The sequence below is a fragment of the Acinonyx jubatus genome, chromosome B1 (assembly GCF_027475565.1).
Source record: "Acinonyx jubatus isolate Ajub_Pintada_27869175 chromosome B1, VMU_Ajub_asm_v1.0, whole genome shotgun sequence".
NCBI classification, from domain to species: domain Eukaryota; kingdom Metazoa; phylum Chordata; class Mammalia; order Carnivora; family Felidae; genus Acinonyx; species Acinonyx jubatus.
The window spans coordinates 156,732,681-156,760,678 of NC_069382.1; the positions used below are offsets into that span (position 1 = coordinate 156,732,681).

The window sequence follows — 27,998 nt, forward strand, 5'->3', positions numbered from 1 at the left end:
TAGTTTTCCTGTGGCCACTTATGTAATGAAGTGAAGAACACCAGTGTATTAATAAGGTCCCTTTTTATCACATGATATTTCTAAGCAGTTATTTATTTGGAATGCTAAGAAGATTCCACTTTCAGTCTCCTAAGGCCTCCTAAGACATAATTTAAAATGGGCTTTGGTAGGAACAAGTATCTTCAGACTCTAGTTGAAACAGAAGTAGTTTCTGTTTAAATCCTAGGAAACTTTGGATAACATGCCTTGTTTGTGAAACTGAAAAAACACCAGATCAGCACACAAAGAGAAAGGATGCAACAGAGATCAAGGTGGGAAAATGCCCCATTATTTTGAGGGCTTATCATCTGTGCAAAGCTAGGTAGTACAAGTAGGCTAAGTCTGACTAGGCTGAGTCTGAGGAAGATGTTTTCCTGTTTGATGCATGAGAAAATAATTTTATGAAAATGTGGGGGATGGGTGAGGGAGGAACTCTGTGTTTCTTGCTGTGTTACCTTTATTATGTTCCTAGTGTCAGTGAGACTAAAAATAGCCTGGAAACAAGAATGTTCCAATCACCAGCCACCTTTTCCACCTTTCTTCTTTTTTTGTTGCTGTTTCTTTTTTGTTGCTGGAGCCCCTGCAGGTTTCTGGTGTCTTGGGGGTATGATATTACTTGTAGATGCAGCCGATGTTGCTGCACTGCCAGGTCGTGGGGAGGTGGGTGGGCTGCTCACAGTCTTACTGGCATCCCTAAAATCATCAGATCAGGAAGTGTTGGTCATTCATATATTCAACAAAAGAAAAGGCTATAAAAACACATTATTCTTAACAATCTTCCACATATATTCTATTTCTTTCTTTCTTTTTTTTTTTTTTATTATTCTATTTCTTTTAAAGGGGGATTCCCAACTCCCTATCCATTTTTCTTTTGAATACAATTTTTACTGCTTCATAATTAAAGAAAAAGTAATATATGGTTCATGCCAATTTTTAGAAAGCTTAGAAAAGAAAAAAATTTAAATGACCTATAATCTTACAATGTAGAAATAACTTATTTAGTAACATTTTTAATAACTTCTTTCTAGTCATCTTACTTATAGTATCTGTTTATCTACATATTCAGTTGAATGACAAGTGTATTTAGAGCTTCCATTTGAAGATACCGAATCCTAACATTTATAATACAATTCTACAATCCTAGTATTTACAATATAATCAAATCAGAAACACCACATTTTCTTTTCTTTCCATAAGTATATTATAAAACATTTATTAAACATATCTGACTGTACTTCTTAACTTAAAATATATTTAAAAATTCTTACTAATGACCCTGAGTCAATCTGAGAAAGAATCAACCTATGCTCTGAGTGACTTCAATTGAGGAGCAATGACTTACAGTTCAGATGAAGCTCCTGCCGTTGCTCCCTGGGTCCCTTTTCCAATCTGATCCTTCTTCTTACCCTTCTTTCTTCCCCGGTAGTAAGAACGTTCTCGCATTGGTAGCCATCTTTCTGGGTCTGGGGTCACCTTTGGGTCATAATTCTTAGGCAGTTTTCCTGTATAACAATTGATAAAGGAATGAGAAATCTGTCCATAATGTTTTCAAGATAGTTTGCTTAAGGAATGTGTCCTAGCCTGGGAATAAATAACATTAAAATTGAAGTAAGTTCATCTGAGAAAGTTTTATTTGTATAATCTAGCAGAGGAAAAGGCCTTATTTCTAAGCATGACAGAAAATTCAGAAGCCATAAAGGAAAAGACTTCACAGATGTATCTATATAGAAAATTCTTTTTTTTTCTTTTAAGTTTACTTTTTTTTTTTTTTGAGAGAGAGAGACAGAGAAAGAGAGAACCAGCAGGGGAGGAGCACGGTGAGAGGGACAGAGGATCTTAAGCAGGCTCTGCACTGATAGCAGAGAGCCCAATGTGGGGCTCCAACTCACAAGCCACAAGATCATGACCTAAGCTGAAGTCAGATGCTTAACCGACTGAGCCACCCAGGCACCCCTATATAAAGAATTCTCAACTTCATTTGGTAAGAGATATATTTTTAAGAGAAATAGCAAATATATATATATATATATACACACACATATATATATATATGTATCATATACGCACACACACATATATATATATATTTGCATGCTATATAACACAGTGGACTGATATTCTTAATGTACAAAAAGGTCTTGATAATCAATAGGTAAATGCAAAAAAAATGGGCACTGCTATTATTAGGGTAAGCCAGGAGAAATAGAAGTCCTTAATAATGTGAAAAAATGCTCTTCTACCTCACTAATTAGAAATGAAAAAGGTAACAAAATTCTATCAAACTAACAAATATTAAAAGCAGTAATACCCAGTTTTGGTGAAATAGTGAGAAACACTCAAACATTACGGCAGAAGTGTACACAGTTTAGCCTTTGTAGAGAGTGATTAAATTTAGCAGTGCCACTCAAAATTCATACTTCTAGAAATTTATCCTGCAGATATCCAAAAGACACAAGGTTATGTATAGGAATATTCTCAAGGGGTGCCTGGGTGGCTAAGTCGGTTAAGTGTCCAACTCTTGGTTTCGGCTCAGGTCATGATCTCATAGTTTGTGAGTTCAAGCCCTGAGTTGGGCTCTGTGCTAACGGCACAGAGCCTGCTTGGGATTCTCTCCCTCTTTCTCTGCCCCTCCCCCACTTGCTCTCTATCTCTCTCTCTCACAATAAGTAATAAACACTTAGAAAAAAAAGAATGAGCATATATCACTTGTAAGTTTTAAAAAATACTTATCTAGAAACTACAAAAAATAAAAAAGTAAGTGAAACGGCAAGTTATTTCTACCTACAGTTATCGGCTGCTCCCTTGCAGTATTATTAATACATAAAACAAATACTTATAGTGGGCTGGATGCAAACATTAGCTTCTGCACCATCCCAAAACTCTACTAAGATGGAAACAAACACATTAGAAGGAAAAATAGGAAAAAATATATTATCAATAAAATTTTGGAAGCAGGAAAACAGATGGAGGAATGGTAATAAACTTAGCAGACTTGAGAGACCTGAATTCTAACACAATAGTGAACAAAATCAAAAACAATGTGATTTACACCACAGATTTCCCAGATTCAGAAACAGGTAGGTGGCTCCAAGGATAACCTCTGACTAGTTGACGCCAAACATGGTAATTCTACCCTCTCCTGCTATGGACTAAAATCAACTATAGCCTAAGCCAAACAATGTACGGCATTCCCCTGGTTAATGGTTCAGGGCTGGACACTGACCTATGTTGGCCCCATCAGATTAATGGGAAAGACATGCCAGCTGCAGAAAGTCCTTCTCTGAAAGGCTGGATATAAACAACAAGCTCTGTTCCCCGCCCCCACCTTTTTTTTTAAGAGAGAGACAGAGCCTAAGTGGGGGAGAAGGGGGCAGGGACAGGAAGGGAGGGAGGGAGGGAGAAAGAAAGAAAGAGACAGAGAGAGAGAGAGAGAGAGAGAGAGAGAATGAATCTTAAGCAGGCTCCATGCCCAGCACAGAGCCTGATGCAGGGCTCAATCCCACGACCCTAGGCATCACGACCTGAGCCGAAATCAAGAGTTGGATGCTTAACGACTGAGCCACCCAGGCGCCCCCACATTCCATTTCATAGATGAAAAACTCAGGCAGGTATCTTAAGTAACCTATTCACAGTCACAGCAAAAGAGCAACATAACTAGAGGAACAATGTAAATTCAGGGAATCAAACTCTCTAGAGCTGTACTCTTTAAAAAAATAAAATGTTAGCTATAGTCGAGACTAAAGTCAGTGTTCAAAGACAGAAGAGAGGACAGTGTATTTATGCGTGATGACTTTTATATAGGGCTAAACTCAAGCTTTTTTTTTTTTTTTTAATTTTTTTTTTCAACGTTTATTTTATTTTTGGGACAGAGAGAGACAGAGCATGAACGGGGGAGGGGCAGAGAGAGAGGGAGACACAGAATCGGAAACAGGCTCCAGGCTCTGAGCCATCAGCCCAGAGCCTGACGCGGGGCTCGAACTCACGGACCGTGAGATCGTGACCCGGCTGAAGTCGGACGCTTAACCGACTGCGCCACCCAGGCGCCCCCCTAAACTCAAGCTTTTAATTGAAGATTCTATAAGACAGAATCTAAAGATAAAAAAAGAAAAAATTCTTACCTTTCTTTTTTTTCTTCTTCTTTTTCAAATCTCCTTGTCTATAAAGAGAAGAAATATCATTACCATCATCATGATAAAATATTTATAGCAGAATAAACGTGCAAAAGAGTGAGCTGGGCATTTTATCATAAAGGCATTTAAGATTTTATATTGTCTTGCCAAACTTTATAAACTAGCTGGGATATTAATACTGGTTAAGTTTATTTTTACTTTTTCCACTTTTGCATTCAAGCATATTTTATTCAAAAACAAAAACACACTGAACAAACTCTGCCAGTAGAAATTGGCCTTGGGTGGAGAGGATTCCATACATACTGATGGAATAAGGTATATCACCCAATGGAGCATCTGTCCTTCCTAAAAGCCTTTAAAAATGGTTTGAGTGAGGTCATTGTTTTCAGGTTGACTGGCTTCAAGTGTCTGTGATGGAAGAGCCAATGCTGGGGCACTAATTCTGCTGCTCTTCAAGTAGCTGCAGGAACAAATGTTAAATTGAGTAAGTCATAATCTCAATTCCTCTCTAGGTATTTTTTTTCCTCCTCAAATTTTTATTTAAATGCTAGTTAACACACAATGTATTATTGTTTTCAGTATACTGGTTAAGTTTAATCAAGCTTCGTACACTGCAGCTTTTGGAAAGTGGTTTAAAAAAGAGGGCTAGCAATGTAGATACCATTTACATTGCCATATATTAAGTCTGTGTAAAAAGGGAAGAAACTTGAATAAGCATAAAAATCTCCAATACTATGTTAAGTTATATGCTTGGTAAAACTAGAGAACAGGTAACTAAACTCTTAGGCAAAAGAACATGTATACATATCATACACACAAAGAATCTCTCTGGGAGGGTATGTAAGACAAGTAACATTGGCTGTGACCTTGGAGAGAGGAGAGCACACATGGGTGGGAGGAAGCTTTTACTCTGTACTTCTTTATCTTTCAAATCTTGAAACTGGTAAGTTTATAGATACACTGACCAAAAAAGGGGGTGGTAGTGCTGAAAGGAGCATGAAAAATCAAGAAGACACTTCAGCAAGTATTGACAGCAGTTAAGAGGCAGACAGAAAATACCTCTGTACATAATCATATGTGCTATATCTCTATGGGAACTATGAAACAGTGAAGCATAAAGATGAGACTGCAACAATTCCTGCCAAGAAGTCATTCTAACAAGTCATTCAATTGTGGAAGTTCTTTCGGGGTACCCTCAAAAATAGGATATCCAACATACAGTGTCTTTATTTATTTGATGTTTATTTACGTTCTTTAAAAACTTTAAATGTTTATTTTTGAGAGAGAGAGAGAGAGAGAGAGAGGGAGAGGGGGGGAGACAGAGAGAGAGAGAGAGAGAGAGAGAGAGAGACACACACACACACAGAGGGAGGGGCAGAGACAGCACGAGCGGGGGAAGAACAGAAAGAGAACGAGACACTGAATATGAAGCAGGCTCCAGGCTCTGAGCTGTCAGCCCCCATGTGGGGCTTCAACTTATGAACTGTGAGATCATGACCTGAGCTGAAGTTGGATGTTTGACTGAGCCAAGTGTCCCTTAATGTTTACTTTTTATTTATTTTAAGAAGGAGAACGCAAGTAGGGGAGAAGAGAGAGAGGGAGAGAGAGAATCCCAAGCAGGCTCTACGCTCAGCGCACACTCAGCGTGGGGCTCAAACCCATGAACTCTGAGATCACAACCTGAGCCAAAATCAAATGGTGAATGCTTAACCAACTGAACTACCCAAATGCCCCAACAGGGTCTTACTTTCGAGTTTCATCTCTCACCCAAGACCATGCAACAGTCTTCTAAACTGACTCTCTACTAATCACACTCTACAGTCAGACCTGCAATTTCTCAAAGGTTCTCTGCAATTTCTTCTTTGCTTTTGCTTGCACTCTGCTTAATTCATCCTCTTTAAGAGTCAACACAATCACTTCCTCCTTGAAGTAATTTTTTAACCCCTGACTGTCCCCAGGAAGAAACTGTTCCCTCTGGTGTACTCCTCTATGCTCTGCACAATCACAGGGCATGCAACCTTTACTGAAATTAAATGGATTTATTATTTCCTTCTGCTAGACTTAGGATTAGAAAAGGGGGCACCCGGCTGGCTCATTTGGAAAAGCAGTGACTCTTATTCTTGGGCTGTAAATTCAAGCCCCAATGCTGGATATAGAGATTAGTTAAAAATTAAATAAATAAAGAAAGAATTAGAAAAGAACTATATTCCTACTGATTACTCAACTCTGTTTTGGAAGAGGAAAAAAATTACTACAGATATATAAAATAGGTGTTATTTAAAAATCCCCTTAAGATCTGGCTTGAATTTTTCATTTTGATGAAGCTTGAGGTAGGACTTATATGATGAAATGGAATATGGAACAACGTAGTATCTCTGGGACCTACAATTCCTTATTTTAGTTTTAAAAACCTATTATCAGGATGACAGTGCTTTTTTTATTTTTTTACCAAGTAGAGTTCATAACAAAGTTAATCATATACTGTTGTTGATATATTTTTTAAGTTACAAAAAAATCTGCATTTCAAAAGGCATTCTTTCAAAAAAGGAGAAAACAGTGAAAAATTATGAAAGCCACAAATCTGGGGGAAGGGTTATATGCCTTCCATTCTCTATTCATCCTGACTCTCTATTCATAGAATCTTAAACATTACACTGTAGGCCTCCACAGTGTTTCTGAGATGGCAATATGGGAGAGTAAGAATTGCTGACTTCTAGGGCACCTGGGTGCTCAGTCGGTTAAGAGTCCATCTCTTGATTTAGGCTCAGGTCACCACCTCACAGTTTGTGGGTTCAGGCCTGTGGCACTGAGCCCGCTTGGGATTCTTTCTCCCCCTCTGCCCCTCCCCTACTCTTGCACACATGTGTGAGCTCTCTCTTTCTCTCAAAATAAACAGGTAAACTTTAAAAAAGAAAAAAAAAAAAAAGAATGACTTCTAAGTTAATGTAGCTGGCTAATCCTTCCTCCAAATCAACAAAATAAACTTCATCTGAATTCTGGTATAGAATTACTAAATGATGTACTAAGTGTACATCAAAAACTTGCAAATAAAAAAAGTAGAGAATATCCAGCCAATGGAATACTATGCATAAAAAGAATGAAGTATGTCTATACTAGGAATATGGAAAAATCTCCATGACTCAGTATAAGAAAAGGCGGAAAACAGTAAGAACAATATATTACTCCCTTCTGTAAAAAAAACAAAAAATAAACCAATCCAAAGAAAATATTTTAAAATTATCTTTGTGTGTAAACACAAAGAAGATCCTGAAGGATATACACTCAGTACTAGGGGGAACAGAGTACACTACTAGGGGGTAAACAGGATGACGACTAAGAACTGGGTATAGCAAAAGAGAAGGGGAACAAAGAGGACTTAAACTTTATTCACATGGAATTTTCACAGAATGTATTTTTTATTCCTTATATAATTTAAAGTCAGCATTAGTGAATGTTACAATGAAAAACATTACCCTTGCTCCTTTGGTTGACTATCTCCAGCAACTTTTCCACCCTTTTTCCGAATGTAAGTAGCACCAGGAGAATTTTCAAGAGCCTCGACATCTACTTTCAGAGACATACTATCTGACGAGGGCAGGTGTTTACTAAGACTGGGATTGAACAGGAGTTCAGGAACACAATATATATACATATATATGTCTGTTAAAAGAAAGACAGTTTTTGATGTCCTTTGCCAAAAGTAAAAAAATGTTCTTAAATCTTCTACAGAATAACAAATCAGGTCATAAGGTCAATTACATATCATATACCCTGAAAAAAGAGCAATAATTTAATCATGCATTCCTTAACTCAGTGACACACTTCAAGATGGTGACTTAATAAAATCTCCATTCTAAAACAACTACCACGGTTATACCTCATAGACTTGCTCACTATAAAAGTTTTGACTCATGTCTGCTTAGCATTCACCACTCCACCTTGGGTTCATGAGCACACCCTGATGGAGTAGAGTAGCACAGCCAATTAAGGCACTGAATCTCTCCAGTAATTGTTTGAGATGGGCATGTAACTTAAGACAGCTCAATCAAAATGACATCTCAGAATCTTTCACAACTACTCAAATAAAATATGCTTTTTCTTTTCTTTTTTTATGCTGCTGGACTTGAACCTGAAGAGACACAGCTGCATCTTGTTGACTTCATTTTTGCTTCTGGATCAAACTGTACCCCAAGATGGATCTGTTATGGTAGTTTTTAGTCATGTAGATCAATAAATTCTCATTTTTGCTCTTACTAGTTAGTAGAGGGTGTTGTTTGTTGAAACTTACAACAGAAAAAGTCCTGCTGGGGAGTGGGCACCTGGCTGGCTCAGCTGTGGAGCCTGCGGACTCTTCATCTTGGGGTGTGATTTCCAGCCCCACGATGGTTGTAGAGATTACTTAAAAATAAAGTCTTAAAAAAAAATACAGAAAACAAAAAGCAAAAACGACAGAAAAAGCCCTGGTCAAATGAGGTAGTGGAAAGGATCTAGCATGCATTTGGGAGCTATCTGGAACAACAATCAAAAGGATACGCTTTTGCCTTCTCAGGATCTACAAGTGAGTAAGCAGAAATAAGCTGCGCCAGGGTGTGAATATCTTTTGGATTTTGTCTAAAAAAAAGGATAGTAAACAGTTTATGAAACTGGAAAAAGTAACATAAACAAGAAAATAACTTATTTGTATCAAGTAACAGCAATACAATTTGCATTTTTACATCTCTACCTTTCAGAACTTACTTCCATAGCTGTTCTAGGTCACTAATTGCCTCCTTTTTCCGCCCATATTTGAGTTTGAAGTTTGCAGCTTCTCTTATCAAGGACAAATGAGCAGAAGATTTGGGCTACAGGTTCAATAAGAAGAGGAAAAAAAAGTTTTAAGCTAAATATCTAGCAAGTTCATAAAGTTATTATATTCATTAGACCTTTAAGATGGACCTATCCATTACATTCCTCATCTTAAGTTATACTGAATGCACGAAACAAAAAATAACACACATATAGGGAGGGAGGTAGACAAATTATACAAGTGATGACCAATTTATGAATTTGGAGCATAACCTATCTCTACACTGTCTATAACCAGAAATATTTCCCCATGAGCAAATATTAAAGATATGTCACCACAGTTCTCCAATATTAACACAGTATTTCCCAGAACCCTGATATCCCTCCACTGCTAATAGTGCTAACAGTATAAATACTGTGTGAATGTATATTTATAAACTGGATACTGCCTATAAACAAACCCATAATGGAAAAAATGAAAAGTGTTCCTATTCCATGGACACGTGAGATACAACTACTGCATGTATTTATTGTTTCACCAATTACTACCATCCACGAGCTCTCTCTCGACAAGATGAGCACTCCTAATGCACTCATGTATTACTGTTTTTTGAGATTATACACGAACACACACACACACACACACACACACACACACACACACACAGTTAAAACCATAACTGAACTTCTGTTTTTAATTTTGCAGCCATCCCTATTTCTAATAACGTTACTTGGTATACTTAAAAAATTAATTTGACAGTCTAATAATATTCCATTCTTTAAACAGTGACTTGGAATATTTTATTCACTAAGTTCACTACTTGCAGCTTTTTATTTTTTTTTAATGTTTTATTTTTTTGAGAGACAGAGAGAGAGAATGCGAGCAGGGGGGAGTAGAGAGAGGGAAACATAGAATCCAAAGCAAGCTCCAGGCTCTGAACTATCAGCACAGAGCCTCATGCAGGGTTCAAACCCATGAATCATGAAATCATTACCTGAGCCAAAGTAGGATGTTTAGCCAACTGAGCCACCCAGGTGCCCCTGAAGCTTTTTATTTTTATGTAAAAACATGCCCTCATGACAATTTCTTCCACATATTTACCTGATGGTTTTGATACCACTGGATAGCTTGCGTGAAGACCTCAATGGCACTATCAATATCTTCCTCATGGCTGTACATAGTCACTAATGCAGACACCTACCCAGCCAAAAGTATAAATTAATGAATAAAATTCCCTCTCCCAGAATAAGCTTTTTGAAAATGAAAAAAATTGAAGAAATAGAAAATAAAAGTTGGTAGGCTCTGTCAATACCAAATTCATCATAAAAATTATTATCTTTTTAGAGCACAGTAACTAGAAATACTGTATACAGCAGTGGTTTCCAAATGCAAAGGTAGTTATCTATAAAATGTAACTTTCCTTTTTTTATTATTATTTTTATTATTATTAAAAAATATTTTTTTTTACATTTATTCATTTTTGAGAGACAGAGAGAGAGCACAAGTGAGAGACCCTGGGGCAGAGAGAGAGGGAGACACAGAATCGGAAGCAGGCTCCAGGCTCTGAGCTGTCAGCACAGAGCCTGACGCGGGGCTCAAACTCACAAACCGCGAGATCATGACCTGAGCCGAAGTTGGACGCTTAACTGACTGAGCCACCCAGGCACCCCAGCTTTCCTCTTAAAGTAGTGCCAGTTCACAGTTTGTTACCAGTGTATGGTAAGGTAAGTACAACAAATTGAGAGTAAGTGTTTAGAGTATTAGTTTATAAGGTAAGACATTGCTGGGACTTCCAATGTGTGATTGGTGAGGTACACTGCAGCACAGCTAATGTCCCATAAGTTGTATCTGGCCTGAACTACAAAAAGCCAGTGAAAAGCTTGCCTGGTGTAGAGGCATGGAGGCCCATGTGGCTGGAGTATAGTGGGAATGGGAGGGGCACAATGAGATGAGGTCAGAAAGGAAAGAGAAACAAAAAGCTGGATCTTAGAGAAAATCAGTAAAACTGATGAACTTCTGGCTAAACTGACCAGAAAACAGAAAAAGAAGACCTGAACAGCCAGTGTCAGGAATGAGAGAGGTTCTACAGATCTTAAAGAGATAAATAAGAAATATCGGAACAACTTTTATGCCAATAAATTCAACAACCTAGATGAAGCGGAAATATTTCTTGAAAGGCCAGATATGAAATAGTAGGAACCTTTACGTTTGCTTCTAATATAAAGTAATTATCACCCAGTCTTTAAAATATGAGTCTTCAAAAGAGAAAGCACTACTGTTATACATTTACTGAGTGCTGACTGTAAACAAGCTGTGTTAGAGGATACAGACATGAATAAAAGTCCCTATACAATAAATGCACATACCACCAACTACAGCATTAGTCTCTGCTTTGAAACACATGCTTTCACAGCAACATCACTGATTTAAACCTGTGATGCTTGAATCATCAGAGAACTAAAAACTAAATTTGTTGGCCACTATTACTAAATTGCTTTAGCTCAAAATACCACACTGAAGACATGACAGAATAATTTAGGCTAAGAAATTCCCTATGTAGGTCTTAGATTATTTAAAGTTGGCTTTCAGTGATAATATAAAGCTTAAATAGTGCCTCAAATATTTGCCTAATAAACCAATGCAAAGCAGAACATAAAGTGAGATTAAATGTATACCAGATAAATAACTGTATTTTAACTACTACTGCATTATGAATAAATAGAAATTAAATACAAAAAAATCAAACATACCAACGAACTATAATTCCATTACTTTCAATCTTTTAATATTTTAAACTCACCATGCCTGGTTTATGTTTTAACTCTTCTATGCTTCTCAATATTAGACATGCTTTGGATATATTACCTTGAGAGATTAAAAACATCATCATCACACTGAAGAAAACATATTATGAAAAAAATACAAGAAGTTTAAGTCACTTTGTAGTATCTCTAAATACTCAAGCTTTGGGATCTTGGAGATAATGTACTCTACTTATTCTTTTTACATATACATAAAGAAACGGAGTCCTAAAGAAACAATATAGTTTGCTTACACCCACAGAGTTAATGGCAGAGATGTTACCAGAAAAGAAGTATCCCAACTCCCACCTAGTCTGTTAAGTTCTATTTCTCCTTTTGTAGACTGTCACTTAAAGGAAGCTCTACCCTAAAGACTTTGAAATATGAAATACTGTAGATGGGAGCGCAATGGAAAACTTCCTATGGTGTCAAAATACTGTTTTTTTACTCATTGCATACCTCACTAACATAACCTTTCAAAGACTTGTCACAGGAACCATGATAGGCTCTTAGTAATTTTAGTACGATAAATAATCCTTTCAAAAATAAACTGAAAACTGGAGAAGGAAAGAAAATAAGGGGAAGAGCAAGAAAAAGGAGAAGTGGGAAAAGAAAAATTAAGAGAGGAAGTTAAGGAAATGTGAGTATGGGTAACAGGAAGATCAATAATTTTTTTTTTAATGCTTATTTATATTTGAAAGAGAGAGCATCTGTGCATGCCAACGTGTGCACATGAATGGGAGAAGGGCAGAGAGAGAGAGACAAAGACAGAGAATCTCTGTGCTGTCAGGACAGTGCAGAGCCTGACACAGGGCTTGAACTCACAAACCATGAGTTCATGACCTGAGCTGAAATCAAGAGTCTCAAGAGTTGGACACTTAACCAGCTAAGCCACCCAGGCGCCCATTTGTATTTTCTCTTTTAGAGTAATCTTTATGCCCAACATGGGGCTCTGGGGCTTGAACTCACAACCCTGAGATCAAGAGTCTCATGGTCTACCAACTGAGCCAGCCAGGCACCCCAAGACCAACAATGTTTCTCAATCTTGTTTTCATTACTACACACTATGGAGCCTTTTAAGACATTTCCTCCCCCCCCCCACCCCCCCCATTGTCAATTCTCATCTTTACCCATGAAATTTTCATTTCAGCCATCATAATATCTGTAATTTTTCTGATCATCCACCAAACAACTGATCCCCACCACCCAATGCTGAGAATGCATGGTCTACACCAGAGATACAACTTTCTATGATGGAAATTTCCTAATCTACCCTGTTCAACTAGCCACATGTGGTTATGAAGCTTCTGAAATGTGTCTAGCACAAAGGAGGAACTGGCTTTTAAAATTTCGTTTAATTTTAAACTTAAAATAGTTATACTTGGATAGTGGTTACCAAATGCAGATAATACATAGCTACAGACAATCACTCAGGGTTTGTTTAGAATCATGGGCAAAAACAAAAGCAGTTTTTTGTAAGATTCAAAAACATCAGTTTTCATTAAATTGTCTTGCCTCTTCTCCCCCAAAGATATGAGTCAAAATATAAACAAAGGATAAAGGATTAAGAAATTCTGAGAACTAGAATGCAAAGTAACTCTTATTTCACATAGATACTACCAAGTGACAGAAGCATTTCTACACATGACATACCCAGGAAATTCGCGTTAAGCATGATCTTTTGAAACATAGGAATCCTTTGCTTCTACTGACTTTCAAGGCATATACTGAGAATCATTCTAAAAATTTAATAACCCAAGAAAAGGCTGTTTGAAACATCGATAATTATGATTCATCATCGCGCAAAATTTTTTAAATCACATAGCCCACAAGTACTTCAGAATCATTTTAATCATGTTTCCATTAAAATGATATTTTAACCATGATGAAATCACTATCAATACCTTGGGAAATTTTCAGTTGTGCCATGGTCAGCTTAATTTCAGCTGCATTTTCTGGATGTTGATCTGAGAATTCCTAAAATGTTTTAGTTGGAGGGAAAAAAAAAAAATCACACCTAATTTATTCAACTAGCTGCACATGTTTCAATTACCACATCTACACAGAATTTTAAATCCAGTTTTAAGATAGTAAAGTTCTGGTTTTAGATCAAAATTTTAATTCCGGAAAAATTTTATTTGATACCTATTTTGTTTTAAAATTATGTCTGAAAAAAACATCAAATTATGCTCGGAAAGTGTAATAATATCAAGTTCCAGGAAGTCATTACTAGACAAATAATAATTCAGGTTACCACACAGTTCTGTTTGTTTAAATAAGATACTCAAAACAGATGATATATCCTTACTGAGAACCCCTGCCTAGACAACTCTGCCCTTCAGGATGGTCCTAATTTTACCCAGTTCAACTTTCCAATGTAGTGTACCCTCAGGAATTTCAAACATGTAATCTAGCAGTTGGTTTAGAATGACAAAAACCAAGTCAGTATCTCTGTAATTGTTTGCGTTTTTAGACTGGGACTCATTGGAAAATACATTATTGAAAAAGATTAAGCATGTTCTGGTATTATAAACCTAAAACAAACCTTTAACTCATGCTAAATTGATCTCCAAATGAAAAGCATTCCTCAGGGTTTAGGCAAACATTAATGCAAACTTACACAAAACAAAGTGGTAGCTCAAGAATTAACTAAAGTGACACTGTGGAATTTGTCTAGTGGTATATTACCTATTAGTTTTCCCATTTTATTTACAAGTTTGCAGGCTATTATAATGAAAATAAAACAAGGATGCAACTCTCTGACACCTCATTAAAAATTCAAGTAATTCCTTTACCTGAAGCAGCTCTATTGCTTTTACGTGCTGCTTTTCCCTGCAGAGCTGGGCAGCTTGGATTAATACAGGCAGGAGATGCTCAGGACTTTGGGACTGTAAACTGGCAGATATTTTGCGGCACTGTTCTGCCTAAAAGATAGTATCCCCCCCACCCCCAAATAAGTTGGTTAATGAAATTAAACAGTTAAGTGAATGACCAAAAAGAAAAGGATGGGGGTGGAAGAGGAGGGAACTCAGCTGAAAGACAATAGTAAATGAACAACTATCTAGGGTGAAAGAAGTGGTTTATAATATCTATTCTCAATTTTTTCTTATAGGAAAAAAATTTCCATTTACTAAATTTAAGCCATGAGTTATGAAAGTATTTAGGAAAGGACTAGTTCTAAACATTAATTTGTATGCTTAAATTCCAGAATTTTGTTAAAAAAAATACAAGTATCAGTCTTTGCTTCAAAACAACAAAATGTATGGGTATTTCTTGCTAAAGTATCTAGACTCAGTTCTAAATAATAAAAATGTTATTGCCTCTCACTCCCACTGAAAACCTGTTACAGAAGAATATAAAATCATTATTTACAATTAATGCATGTTAGAGTTAGAATTATACCCTTAGCATTTATAACTTAAGTAAATAGTACAAACTAAAATGAAAGATCTTAAACCTATAATCACAGTCGACATCTTTAATGACTTCTACTTTAACTCAGATCAGAAATAAGGTAATGAGAACATTATCTCATTTACAAGTGTGAATAATGTTTTCTTCCTCTTAAAAGGCAGCTGCAGACCCTTACAAAGAATTGAGCAAATTACTTGTTTAACAAATAAAATCTATGATACATGACATTCTGAAGAACACATGACATATAAGACAAAAAATGTAAATAAGTTGTACTGATTTATTTATATATATTTATTTATATAATATATATGTTTATTTGTATATAAATAAATTGTACTTATATAAGACAAAAAAAAAAATAAATAAATTGTACTGATGCACCCCTTATGCCATACTCCAAAAGGGTTAGCCAGGGGAATTGGAGGTTTGTTACCTACCTGGTTTGTGTACATAGCAAGCAAAGCTTTGTTAAATTCTATAGCTTGCAGCTGTTTCTTGGAAAGCTTAAACTCTACTCCTTCTGCATTGGTTAATTTCACCTTCTTCTTGGAGTCAAAGACATTTTGGTCCTGACAAAAAAAAGTTCATCTGCCATTAACAGCAATCTCAGACTTTAACTCTTTTAACACTTCAAGACTTTATTACTCTTCCATTTAATACACAAGAGAGCTTGGAAGATAATACATCTACCTGGTTAGGTTGCCTAAATCTCTAAGATGCATATAAATTTGTCTTAGGTTCTTGGTTTTCTTTTGATTTATCCTTCCACTCTTAACTGCTTGTTTTGAGCTTTGTGAAGAAAAGTACATATGGACAGAACAAATCTTACATTGCAAATTAGGACTAATGACAAAGATACAAAGAAATATGCAAGCTACAAACTATGCCCTTTAGAATTTAGATAACAAACGAGGAGCGCAATTCATTTCTCTTTGCAATAGTCATTACATAAGCAAATCATTAAAATTTAGAAATCAATTCACACCTCTTTTGAACCCATTTTTAGCAAAAAATGCTAATGTAATGTACTGTTCCCCCCGCCCCCCCCCCCCCCCCCCCCAAAACACACACACTTCTCACCTAGGTAGAAGCTCAAATAAGTTCAATTTCTCAAACTTCTATGTGGGACAAGCACAGTGTTATTGTTAAGAATTCTAGAATGTCACATACCTTTCTAGGATAAGGAAGACAATTAAATTACATTGCATCCTGAGAAGGCCAAACTGAGCATGTGAATGTCTACTGTGTGCACAATATTCTTTGTTAAATAATATATCTATTTGCAAATAAATGATATCCCTATGCTTTTTAAACCAGGTCTTCTATTAGTATGAAGACTAAAAGGAAGCAAAGAAGAAATCTAGAATAAATTCTACTTTTTCTGAGTGTGAAGCTCCAAACCAGTACATATCCTTTTAATTTGTTTTCTTAGTTTCCTCCCACAGGTCAAATATTTCTCCATATGTTCACTTGCTTAAACTGTAATCCTCCTTTTCAAGGGTCATCTACAAATTTGCCAACATGGAGATCTTTTCTTTCACCAATACTTCAGTTAAAAGTCAAAAAGTTTGAACAATATAATGATTAAGACTGAGTTTCATATTTCTTTGCATTACCTATAGCATCCAGCACTATTCTGAATAAAAAGTTTGTTGAGTAAAGAAAGTTTGGCATATAATTACAATGAGATTAAGATATTTAGTGTTTCACACACTCTCCTTTCCATAATCATATATCCAGGTAAAATGAATTTATCCTCACTGGCATTTCAAATAATTCATAAACACAGGCAGGTATATAATGCTAAGATTCAAATGCCACAATCTATTTTTGGATACCTAAACTATGCTGATAGCCTGCAACATCCTATAACTACTACTGGCCCTAATGCTATTATCTCATTTTCTGGGGATTCTCTAGATTTCTACTATAGAAGGGGAGAACTACCATGAAGGACTCTGCAATCAGAGAATTGAATCTCTGGAATCTGAATCCAAGCTCCACCTTTAACACAGGCTGTGTGACCTTACACAAACTGTTTTAACTTCTTTCAGCCTTAGATTATATTCCTATAAATCAGAGATAAGTACTGCCACCTAGAAACGTAACTGTGAAGATGAAATAAATGACACTTGAAAATTCACACAGCTGATCAAAAGGAATCAAATGTTACTTATTTTCTGCTGACCTGAATTTCAAATCTGAACTTGAAATGTTCTTCCATTAAAACAGTGTTCTAAATGGTAGTTAATTTTACTAACACGGTACTCTTTAGACCTGTTTATATACACACTTGTAATATTTTACATGTAGTATTGGGAGTGGGTAGAGAGAAAACCTGTCCATGTTTCCCCTCCCCCCAAATAAAAACCACGAGAAAGAAAAAAATTATTTATATAGAAAACTTATATTCAGACTCACTAGATGAAAATGTCACATAAAACATGCATGTTAAGCTTTCAGTTTAAGTCTAAAAAATGGGCACCTGGGTGGCTCAGTTAGTTGAGCGTCTGACTTCAGCTCAGGTCATGATTTTGCAGCTCGTGGGTTTGAGTCCCACATTGGGCTCTCTGCTATCAGCAGGAAGCCCACTTTCGATCCTCTTGTGTTCCCCTCTCTGTCCCTCCCCCACTCTCTCTTGCACGTTCTCTCTCGAAAAGAAATAAAAACATAAAAAAAGTCCAATTTATTTTTCAATACATAGATTCTCTACATTATTATAAACTGGTAAAAGGTCAAGATTTTAAAGTCCAGACTCTGTAACTACAAAAAAGTTTTATTATCTGAATATGGCTTGCAGAATCATCATCATTATGAAAGTTAAATAACACTCTCCAATGTAATTTTGCTACAACTGTACTGTGTCATGGAAAAAGAACAGTTATCCTAGGACAAAGCTGAGGTAATATGTTTTCAATGTAAAATATAAGTATAAGAAAGCCATGGATAGCCCATACCTTGTTAATAGTAATGATATTATTTGCAATCACAGCCAGCAATCCCACATCTGTCGGCCTGTGAACAATAAACAACAGTCAAAAAGGAACAAACATTTACAAAGAAACTTCATCCTCTATAAAAGGCATTTCATTTCAATAATTTACTTACTTTAGTTTTATTATCTGATTGTAAAGTTGCAACGCCTCCTCTGTACGACCCTGAAGCTGCAGAATATAGGCCATCTGCCCATGAATGATGGCCAGTTCTGCCTGTGGGTCTTCCTCAGTCCCATCCTAAGTAGAAAAAGAAACTTTTTTCCCCTGTAAATTCTCCAAATTGATCTTCATAATTACCAAGTGTTCCAAACATTCAAAAGATACATGATCTCAAAGACAACATGTAATTTTCAGAGAATTTCCCTTACTGTCAGTTTTGTTAAAATTTAGGAATCTGATAAAGGGGACTCCTAGAGTAAACTGCTGTGTCAACAGGTATGAGCTAGAAAACAATAAAAGATCGGTGAAAAAGCTAACAGCTATAAGGACTCTGTAATGAAACTATTTCACAGCTGTCTTTAAGGTACTGCACTTAAACAAAACTGAAAATCGTTGACTACTGGATTATTTGCGGTTCATTAAAGAAATATGCATGGAATTCCTATAAAAGGACCCATATTCAAAGACCTGAGCCTTATATCTAAAATAAGACAATGAATTTATATTAATATGAATTTAAAATAAAATGTATAAGGTATATAAAAATTGTTATTGTAATTTCTCAGCCTGAGACTCCATCAAACAACTGATCAAGAGGGTTTCTATTCTATTTATATGAAATAAATTACCTATTTCAACAAGTTAATAAACACTACAACGAAGCCTCCTATAAATTCATATTAGTCAGAAGTGTAAAATCTGGGATTAACAATGGAATACTTACAGAATCTTCTGATAATGAACGGCGGCAAAGATCTATAGGAAAAAAATGTTTTAAAATTAACATTGCAGGGTAACTCCCATTCCTTTCACCATTCCAAAGGACAAAAATTAAATTCTTAGGAAGAAGATTTCAAGATAATTTTAATAATAAGCAAACTTGAACTTTATTATTAGCATCAACTATGTTACATAAATATTATCAGTTTTCGTTATTCTAGCTCTCTGGCATTTTTCTTTCATTTGTAATCTCTAGGTTAAAAAAAAAATTTTAGCCTGGGTGCCTCAATCAGTTAAGTGTCCAACTCTTGATTTCAGCTCAAGTCATGATCTCACGGTTGTGGAACAAGGCCCCAGGTTGGGCTCTGCACTGACAGCATGGGGCCTGCCTGGAATTCTCTCTCTCCCTCTCTCTGTCCCTCCCCTGTGCACACGTGTGCTTTCTTTCTCTCAAAATAAACATTAAAAAAAAAAATAATAAAAAAATTTTAAGGGAATTAAAAAATATAAATGTAACAAATGTTGACTGCAAAAAACCAATGACAAAAAAGTATTAAAACAATGACAATAATTTCACCACCAAAAGAACCACTATTTGCATTTCAATTACTATTTTCTAAATGCAAATGCACAGCTACTGTTAAAATGAAACAGATACATTCTACATACTATTTTGAGACCCCCTTCCTCATCTAATAATATGTAGATATCTTCAGATTATAATAAATATAGATCTACATTACCATGCAATCATTTAAAATAATAATAATCTATTTTGTGGTTATGGTAAAACTTAGCCAATCCTCTTATAGGACAGAAACTCATCATGCCTTAAATTTCTTTCTTATGACTACCCCTTCAATTAGCATTCATAAAAATACATATATGAACTTATCTAATTATTTTCTTAAAATAAATTTCATTTATCTAATTATTTGCTTTTAATTAATTTAATTATTTTCTTAAAATGAAATCCTTGGATCAAAGGGTAAGCAAATTTTAAAATCTGCTACATATCACCAAATTGCCCACTGCAAAGTTGGCACTACTTTATACTCAAATCTTCCATGTATAAGAATATCCTTTTCCCATACTACTGTCAATACTAGGTATAATCAAGAAATTATAATTCTCAAACATATACCTCGTTTCACCATTTTTTCCTCTACACCATTTACTGCAGTCCCTATATCACGTTTATAGCTTCCAGGGAAATATGTATTCAGAAGAAAAGTTTACATGTTCCAGGAGTTGAAACCAGACATAAGTTCTCTAATAGGCTATTTTTCTTTTTTTCTTAATTAAAAGCTTGTTCAGAGCATGTAAATGCTATATATGGAAACATGTTAAACGGAGTTAAGATGTGCTTGAATAGTGTTACCAATATACATGCTGTGTATGCACATGCATGCACGTACCCACACAGTCACACTAAATTATCATTATACTTGAGTACCAGTTTAATAATGATAACCAGTATTTATTGGATGCTTATGTTATATGCCACATATTGCTGTAAATACTTGACATGAACTCAATTTACATTTAATATTCATAGTAATTCATTCAAAAACCTCCTCAAAATTAAGGTTTGGTGTGGATGAAAATGGACAAGTACTCTGGCTTAGGGATTAGACAGAAATAAGGGAGAGATATGTTAAAATGCCAAGAGAAAAGCTAGATGAACTGTTTTTTTTTTTTTTTTTATGTTTATTTATTGCTGAGACAGAGTACGAGCAGGGGAGGAGGGGCAGAGAGAGACGGAGACACAGAATTCGAAGCAGGCTCCAGGATCTGAACTGTCAGCAAAGAGCCCAACCTGGGGCTCAAACTCACAGACTGTGAAATCATGAGCCAAAGTTGGACACTTAACCAACTGAGCCACCTAGGTGCCCCATAAAGCTAGATGAACTTTGAAAAACTCCCACTATATCAGTATTTCCATTTAGAAACTTCACAAAAGTTGAGTACAATTTTTGGAAATAACTATTTTAATAATAGTTATTTATTACAATTACACATAAATTTAATAAATTTCCAACCTTCAGCTTTTTGTAGGATTTTCATTGCCTGGCTCAGATGGCCTTGTCCTATCAGTGCACATGCAGCATTGTAGCATAGTTCATGTGTGCCTTCTTGGAGACCCAAGTTCTCCTGCCGTGGAGCAAAATAAAAGTCAAACACTAGATAGGATTATAGTTTCATAGTTGTGTGGGTACACGGGGATACTCACTGGAACCACTTTTTCCCAATTGCTTTGTGCTGCAACAACTGCTGAAAGGTTTGTTTTTCTCTCCTCATCATAATCATCTTGGGAGTTTCGGACAAGATCTCTATACACTGCTAAGCATTCATCATAGCGTTCTAACCGGTATAGCTAGGGAGACAAATAGCAAGTAAAAAAATCAGAGAGGAAGACAAATACAGTATTAAATCTCAAACATCGTACAAATCCTTTTTGGAATCACTAAGTAGCAAACCTAATTTAGCATGTTATGGGCAATCAACAGTTTCCTTTATAACTTTTCAATTAGTTCTGTGTGCTACTAATACTTGCAAAGTTACTCGGCAATGAATCTCTACTATACTGCAGATTTGTAGGCATGATCCAAAAAGAAAAGTCATCGTATTTACCTCCTTCCTGAGGCTGGGTAAGTGCCTAAGTGGGCTGTAAAAGAAAACCTTTCCAAGGAAATCATCCTGCTACCTAGATCTGACTTACAATGAAAACATTTTCCCACCCATGAGTATTAAGCTCCAATAAATAAGAACAAAATTAGATGTTAACAAAAGGACTTAATACTTCCTAGGAGTTCACTGTATTTGATCGTCATTTTCTCTTTCCCAAAAATGAGCTAGTAAAGGGGCAATATATCAAGTACACAGAACATAATTCCTGCTTATTTCATTCAAGTTGTTCTCGAAGGGCAACAAGAACTGCCACTCTGGGTAAATTAAATCAACCATGTCTGACAGAAATTGGTGCCCTTCATCAATCTCAAAATGCTGGAATTTACCATAAATCTGCCCAGCTTACCTTAAAAGTTCTTTCTAAACCTACAATCCACGAACTTGCCCAAATCTTTCTCCAACCTATATGTATTGTTAAACTCCTACTATCTCTTGGGACAATACATTTAATACAACGTTATTTGCCCTTAATAACACTTTAAAAATCTTTAAGAGGATTTTGTTAAATCTAATAAAACATTTCTGTCCTCTCATCCTTAATAGCCCTATTTTTACATTAGGCTTAAACAGGTCTCAAAACCCTTTCAGAATAAGATATTTTAGGGATTTCATAAACTAGCTGAATTCATCCAGATTCTTATCCATCATAATTTATTTTAAACATATCCCCCTGGCCTTCACCTTTCCAACTAAAAAATTATAATTTGATAGGATAGTTTTAAATTTTCTTTAATTTTCTAACTACCATGAAGAAGCCATTTATTCATAGAACAGTATATATGCAAAGGTTTGTGTGAAGATCAAGAGGGACTATACTGAAACCTCAAGAATTGGTTTGGTGGCGAGTTTTCAGGATGGGCTGGGGTTCCTCATCCCTGCTCCTCGCTACAGGTATAATCATATTCACTCAGGATGAATGTCAACAGGTATTTTAAAGCAGTAATTACCACTTGTCCATAAAGCTCCTTTAGTTTGTCTGTCTGCTGATTGGCACTTTCTATGGTCTTCAAGGCATTCTCAATTCTGTTCAGCCTGTACTCACAATATGCCTTCTCAAAGGAAAGAGAATTACTGAAAAAGAAAAAAAAAACCCAGTATCTGGTCATTAGTTAACACTGCAGAGCACCCACCATATGCCAGACACTGCTGTAAGCACCTGATCTATATTAAGTCATTTAATACCATTAACAATGGATGAAAAAATTGACAACATTTAGTGACACGTCTGAAAAACAGTTCACAAATGGCAGAAAATACTACATCCATGTCCCTTGCCTCTCTTGCTTTCATGGATATTCTTATTAGAATTATTGGCCTTTTGAAACAAACAGTTAAGAATGAAATAATGCTTGCAGTTCGTGAGTTTGAGCCCCACATCAGGCTCACTATTGTCAGCCTGTCAGCGCAGACAGAGCCTGCTGCAGATCTTCTGTCCCCCTCTCTGTTCCTCCCCTGGTCACGCTCTCCCAAAAAATAAATAAACATTTAAAAAAAGAGAGAATGAAATAATGAATCAGCTAAGTAACTAATTACTTTAGACAAAAAGACAATCTGAACACTATTTTAAATGGGTTATTATAGTAGTCTCTTAAATCTATTAATCAAATAGTACATCCTATAAAGCTGCTTTAAATTTGTTCAAGAAGCAAATGAATAGCAAAGGTAACCAAAATCTTAAAAGAACATAGTGCTTATAACCAAACAAATGGTAAAACACACAACAACAAAAATACTACTTATCTACATTGACTTAACTCAGCTACACTAATATGACAACCTGAAACTCATTCTGGAGTTTTAACCATAACCCATGAGGAAGAATATTTATGAAGCAAATGACAATATCCTTTATTTACTTGCCTAAAAAAACAGTATTTGAAAATTTCCCTACCTCACAAAATGGCCAAAACTCAAAAAGATATTGAATTTTAGTATAAACATGTTTACTAGAAAGCAGAGTCCCCTTTATTTCCTCTTATATTTTTAATTAAGTTTTAAAATTAGTTTTCCATCTATCTACATGTATATAGTTAAAGAAAAAACAAACAAACCCAAAATCCAGAAAGGTATATATACACTAAGAGGTTTTATTCCAGGGCTATTCATATCTATCCTGTTCCCCTTTACCTCCTAGAAGTGATTACTTTAATTCACTGTTCTCCATCTAGTGTTTGTTTTTGTAAACTCAGGAAAATACACCTATAAATTCTTATATCCTCCTTTTCTTATATGAAAAGAAGTACACTAACTATACAGTTGACCTCTGAACAACACAGGTTGAACTGTATGAGTCTACTTATATGTGGATTTTTAAAAATAAATAGTATAGTACTTTAAGTGTGTTTTCTTATGACTTTCTTAATATCATTTTCTTTCCTCTAACTTCCTTTACTGTACAAATATAGTATATAATACATATAACCTAAAAGTATGTGTTAATCGACTGTTTATGTCATCTGTTAGGCTTCCAGTCAATAATAAGCTATCAGTAACATTTTTGAGGAGTCTAAAGTAATACTCAAATTTTTGACTACATAGAGGGTTCGTGCCTGCATTGTTCAAGGGTACACTGTACACCGTTTTTAAATTTATAAACCAGTATTTCATCAAAGAGTAAATATGCTGGGGATACCTGGGTAGCTCAGTCAGTTGAGCATCTAACTTTGGCTCAGGGCATGACCTCACAGTTCGTGAGTTCAAGCCCCGCATTGGGCTTGCTGCAGTCAGCTCAGAGCTCGCTTCGCATCTTTTATCCCTCCCCTGCTCATAATCTCTCTCTTGAAAATGAATAAACATCAAAAAAAAAAAAAAAGGTAAATATGCTGCAAACTTTATTTCAATACACATTTCTTCTGGGGCTTAGGCATAACTATAAAGAAAATCAACTTGCAGTAACAATTTAGAATATAAGTTCACAGTTCATGAAATGAGAAATGAAAAAGATTAACAAAAATAACAACAAATGTTATACATTTTAAAGACTGCTAAAGAGCTCTAAAACTGAATGATCTTGGCCTAAAATCATACTCACCTAAACCATTCTCAAAGGAGGTAGGCACAGAGGTCAGGCTAAGACTGCCATACTATCCTAAAGACCTCTATTTATACATCCTTACCCTAGCGGTTCTAGTTCTACCCATTCTGCCTTTTTTTAATTTTTTTTATTTAAAAAAAAAATTTTCTTTTTGATGTTTATTCATTTTTTTGAGAGACAGAGAGTATGAGCAGGGGAGGGGCAGAGAGGAGACACAGAGTCCGAAGCAGGCTCCAGGCTCTGAGCTGTCAGCACAGAGCCTGATGCGGGGCTGAACTCACAAACCGTGAGATTATGACCTGAGCCGAAGTCAGCCGCTTAACCGACTGAGCCACCCAGGCGCCCCTGCCTTTTATTTTTTTTTAATTAAACTTCTAAGTTGTTCTCCTTATGTCCTCCAAGAAATCATTACATTTATGCCCCATATCCCTCAGCAGTTTACTTGCTTCTTAGTGGTTCAAAGAAAAAGGCTCCCTAGGGCACATGGGCAGCTCAGTCAGTTAAGCATCAGACTTTGACTCAGGTTATGACCTCAGGGTTCGTAAGTTCAAGCCCTGCATGGGGCTCTGCGCTGTCAGTGAAGAGCCTGCTTGGGATTCTTGCTCTCTCTGCCCATCCCACTAGTATTCTCTCTCTCAAAATAAATAAATAGACTTAAGAAAAAATACTTCCTAAGGCAGAAAAGAACAAAGATACTATTGCTCCTTCCAGTTTCATAAATACTACTAGCAAACAGGGGAAAAAAAAAAAAAAGGAAAGAAAGAAAAGGTCAAAAATCACTGAATAGAGAAGAAAAACCATGGAAATGGTTAGAGTTACAGTAAACATATTCCTAACAACTGCACAAACAACTAACTGGATCACTTACTTGGCTAACACTTTAGTGTGAGTGTTGATGACATTCAAGGCTTCCTTGAAACTTCCATTTTGAATAAGGCATACCACTTTACAGTGTAGAGCAGTTACATCATCCTTGTTGATCTGCAGTACTAAGAAAAATTTTAGGAAAATAGTTTTAAAATCCATTCCTTTTTTACATTTTTACTAGATTTTCCCACCTACTGCCTCAAAAAGCTACATTTCCAATTTTACTGCAGCAACAATTAGTTGAAACATTAAAAAAAATGACTGATCATTTTTAACTTAAGAAGTGGCAATAAGGGGAGCACCTGGGTGGCTCAGTTAAGCATGTAACTCTTGACTTTGGCTCAAGTCTACATCTCACGGTTTGGGAGTTCCAGCCCTGCACTGGGTTCTCTGCTGACAGTGCAGAGCCTGCTTGGAGCTGTGTCTCCCTCTCTCTCTGCCCTTTATCTCTCAAAAATAAATAAAAATAAAAAATATCTTAAAAAGAAGTGGCAATAAGGACCGTTATAATTTAGTAAGATTTTCAAGGAGACAGATTCCCAAGATGCATGTAGCAAAAAAAAAAAAAACTAAGAAGCGATTTTCTCTGGCTTTTCCATCTTAGGACACATGCTACATCTTACATATTTCATTAGTTCACAGAGAAAGTAAAAAAGTTCATGCAGAATTTGGCAGCAAATGACTTAGGCTTGAGTACAAGCTTGTCATTAATGTCTCGAGCTCTTGGGCAAATCATTTCACTGATAAATGTCAGTTTTCTGATCTGCAAAATGAGTATGAAAGTTTACCCATTTACGAAATTATTAAGAAGATAAAATGAGAATATTTTAGAAAAATCTATAAGCTGTGAAGAACACAAATGCAAGCTATTTTGCTAGCAATATTTCCAAAAACCATTCAAAATTTCCCTATTCATCTAAGACAACCAACGAAAAGGGGACAAGGAAGGACTTAGGGGCAAAGTTTCAAAGCTAAACAGCTGCTCAGTGTCAAAATGATCAGGATCACTCTCCTTGCCCATGGGCAACAACAGGAACCTAATTCTGTGTAAAAATTAAAGAAAATTTTTACCAATTAAGAAAATATATATTGATAAATACACTGATAAACTTGATGATTAAATAATTCCTGCAAAATACTTACTATACTGCCACTGGGTTGCAGGCCTAGCCAAAGGCTAACGTTAATTCAAAACAAGTTTAGTAATCAAAATAACTCTAATCAATAGCCAGTTTCCTTAATGTCTGATCACCAGAAGTGCACTGGGGGCACAATCACTTCTTTCCACATTAACAATAGGATATTACAAATTATTTACACAATCTTGTATGCTACTGACATAATTTGTATGTTATTACTGCTTTAAACAGCCAAACCATGTGCTGGCAATCACTTTCCAAATCTCCCAAATATAGGTTGCATCTTCAGTAAAGAATTTAGCATGACAGCATTACAAAGCCTGGCCATATTATAGTTACATAGTAAAGGATAAATGAATAGAATACCTAAGCCTCTCATGCAAGGCAACTGACTCGAAATTATCCGTTACAGGGCAAAAAAAAAAAAAAAAAACGAGGCCAAACTTTTCTTCCGACGTTATTTCTAATGTTGGTGCTTTTACACACACATTTTCTGATCTGATGACACTGGAGAGAGAGTCTATCGATGGGGGTGAGAGGCCTAACATCCGTATCAGTCCTTTTCCATCTCCCCTGGGTCTGTACAGCGCCCACCTTGTCAGCACTAGCTTCTAAACTACGTGTCCCTTACAGGTTCCTCCCTCCGCTGCGGTCCAAGAAAACAAGCTCCCTCAGCAATACTGTCTTGATCACTCCGCTAAAAGGAAAGAGAAAAGGTGGCGATGTGGGCTATTTGCGAATTAAGAAGTAAAAACGCTAAGAGTCAAATAAGAAAACGGTTGGGAAGAAGTGCATGGAGCTGCGGTCCCTTTAAATTCCACCCTCACTTCCCGCGATGGGTAAAGAGGGAAGTACACGTGGCTCTCAGCAACCCAGAACCAAGGGCTGGTCATTGAGGGGCTGCGGCCCAAGTCCGCCCAGTGTTCCGGCTCTTGCAGCGGGCAGCGGGCGGCGGGGTCTCCCCTTCCCGGGTCTAATTGGAGGGGGTCGCGCGCGCCGGAAGGAGGCCGCGTCCTCCCTCCGGCCTGAGCTCGCCCCAGCGCCCGCCCGACACTTACTCTTGTTGACGGTCTTAAGAGCGCGCGTGAAGTCACCGTTCTGTCCATAACGGTTCACTTCACTCCAGAGGGCAGGCACCGAAACCCCCCCGCCGCCGCCGCTCGCCATCTTGAACGAGACACGGAGCTGGGCGGGCCGACCTCTACCCCGGAAGAGGATC

The 27,998-nt window shown here is 36.4% G+C and overlaps 1 protein-coding gene across 2 annotated transcripts; it reads right to left on the reverse strand.

Moving 5' to 3' along the window:
- Positions 1 to 70: 70 nt before the first annotated feature.
- SRP72 (signal recognition particle 72) lies at positions 71 to 27,998 on the reverse strand. Of its 2 annotated transcripts, none has more exons than XM_015068535.3 (19): positions 27,838 to 27,998; positions 25,642 to 25,762; positions 22,687 to 22,810; positions 21,282 to 21,425; positions 21,091 to 21,202; positions 19,053 to 19,084; positions 18,282 to 18,406; positions 18,131 to 18,188; positions 15,611 to 15,742; positions 14,552 to 14,680; positions 13,661 to 13,733; positions 11,756 to 11,820; positions 10,057 to 10,152; positions 8,907 to 9,010; positions 8,703 to 8,780; positions 7,643 to 7,780; positions 4,158 to 4,195; positions 1,382 to 1,541; positions 71 to 732 (listed from the first exon to the last, which is right to left on the reverse strand). In XM_015068535.3, exons 1-19 carry the CDS (start codon positions 27,944 to 27,946, stop codon positions 555 to 557), a joined length of 2,016 nt encoding a protein of 671 aa, XP_014924021.1. In that variant the 5' UTR covers positions 27,947 to 27,998; the 3' UTR covers positions 71 to 554. The 2 variants fall into 2 exon arrangements, with proteins under 2 accessions (XP_014924021.1, XP_053073314.1); XM_053217339.1 differs by lacking the exon at positions 27,838 to 27,998 and adding an exon at positions 27,146 to 27,757.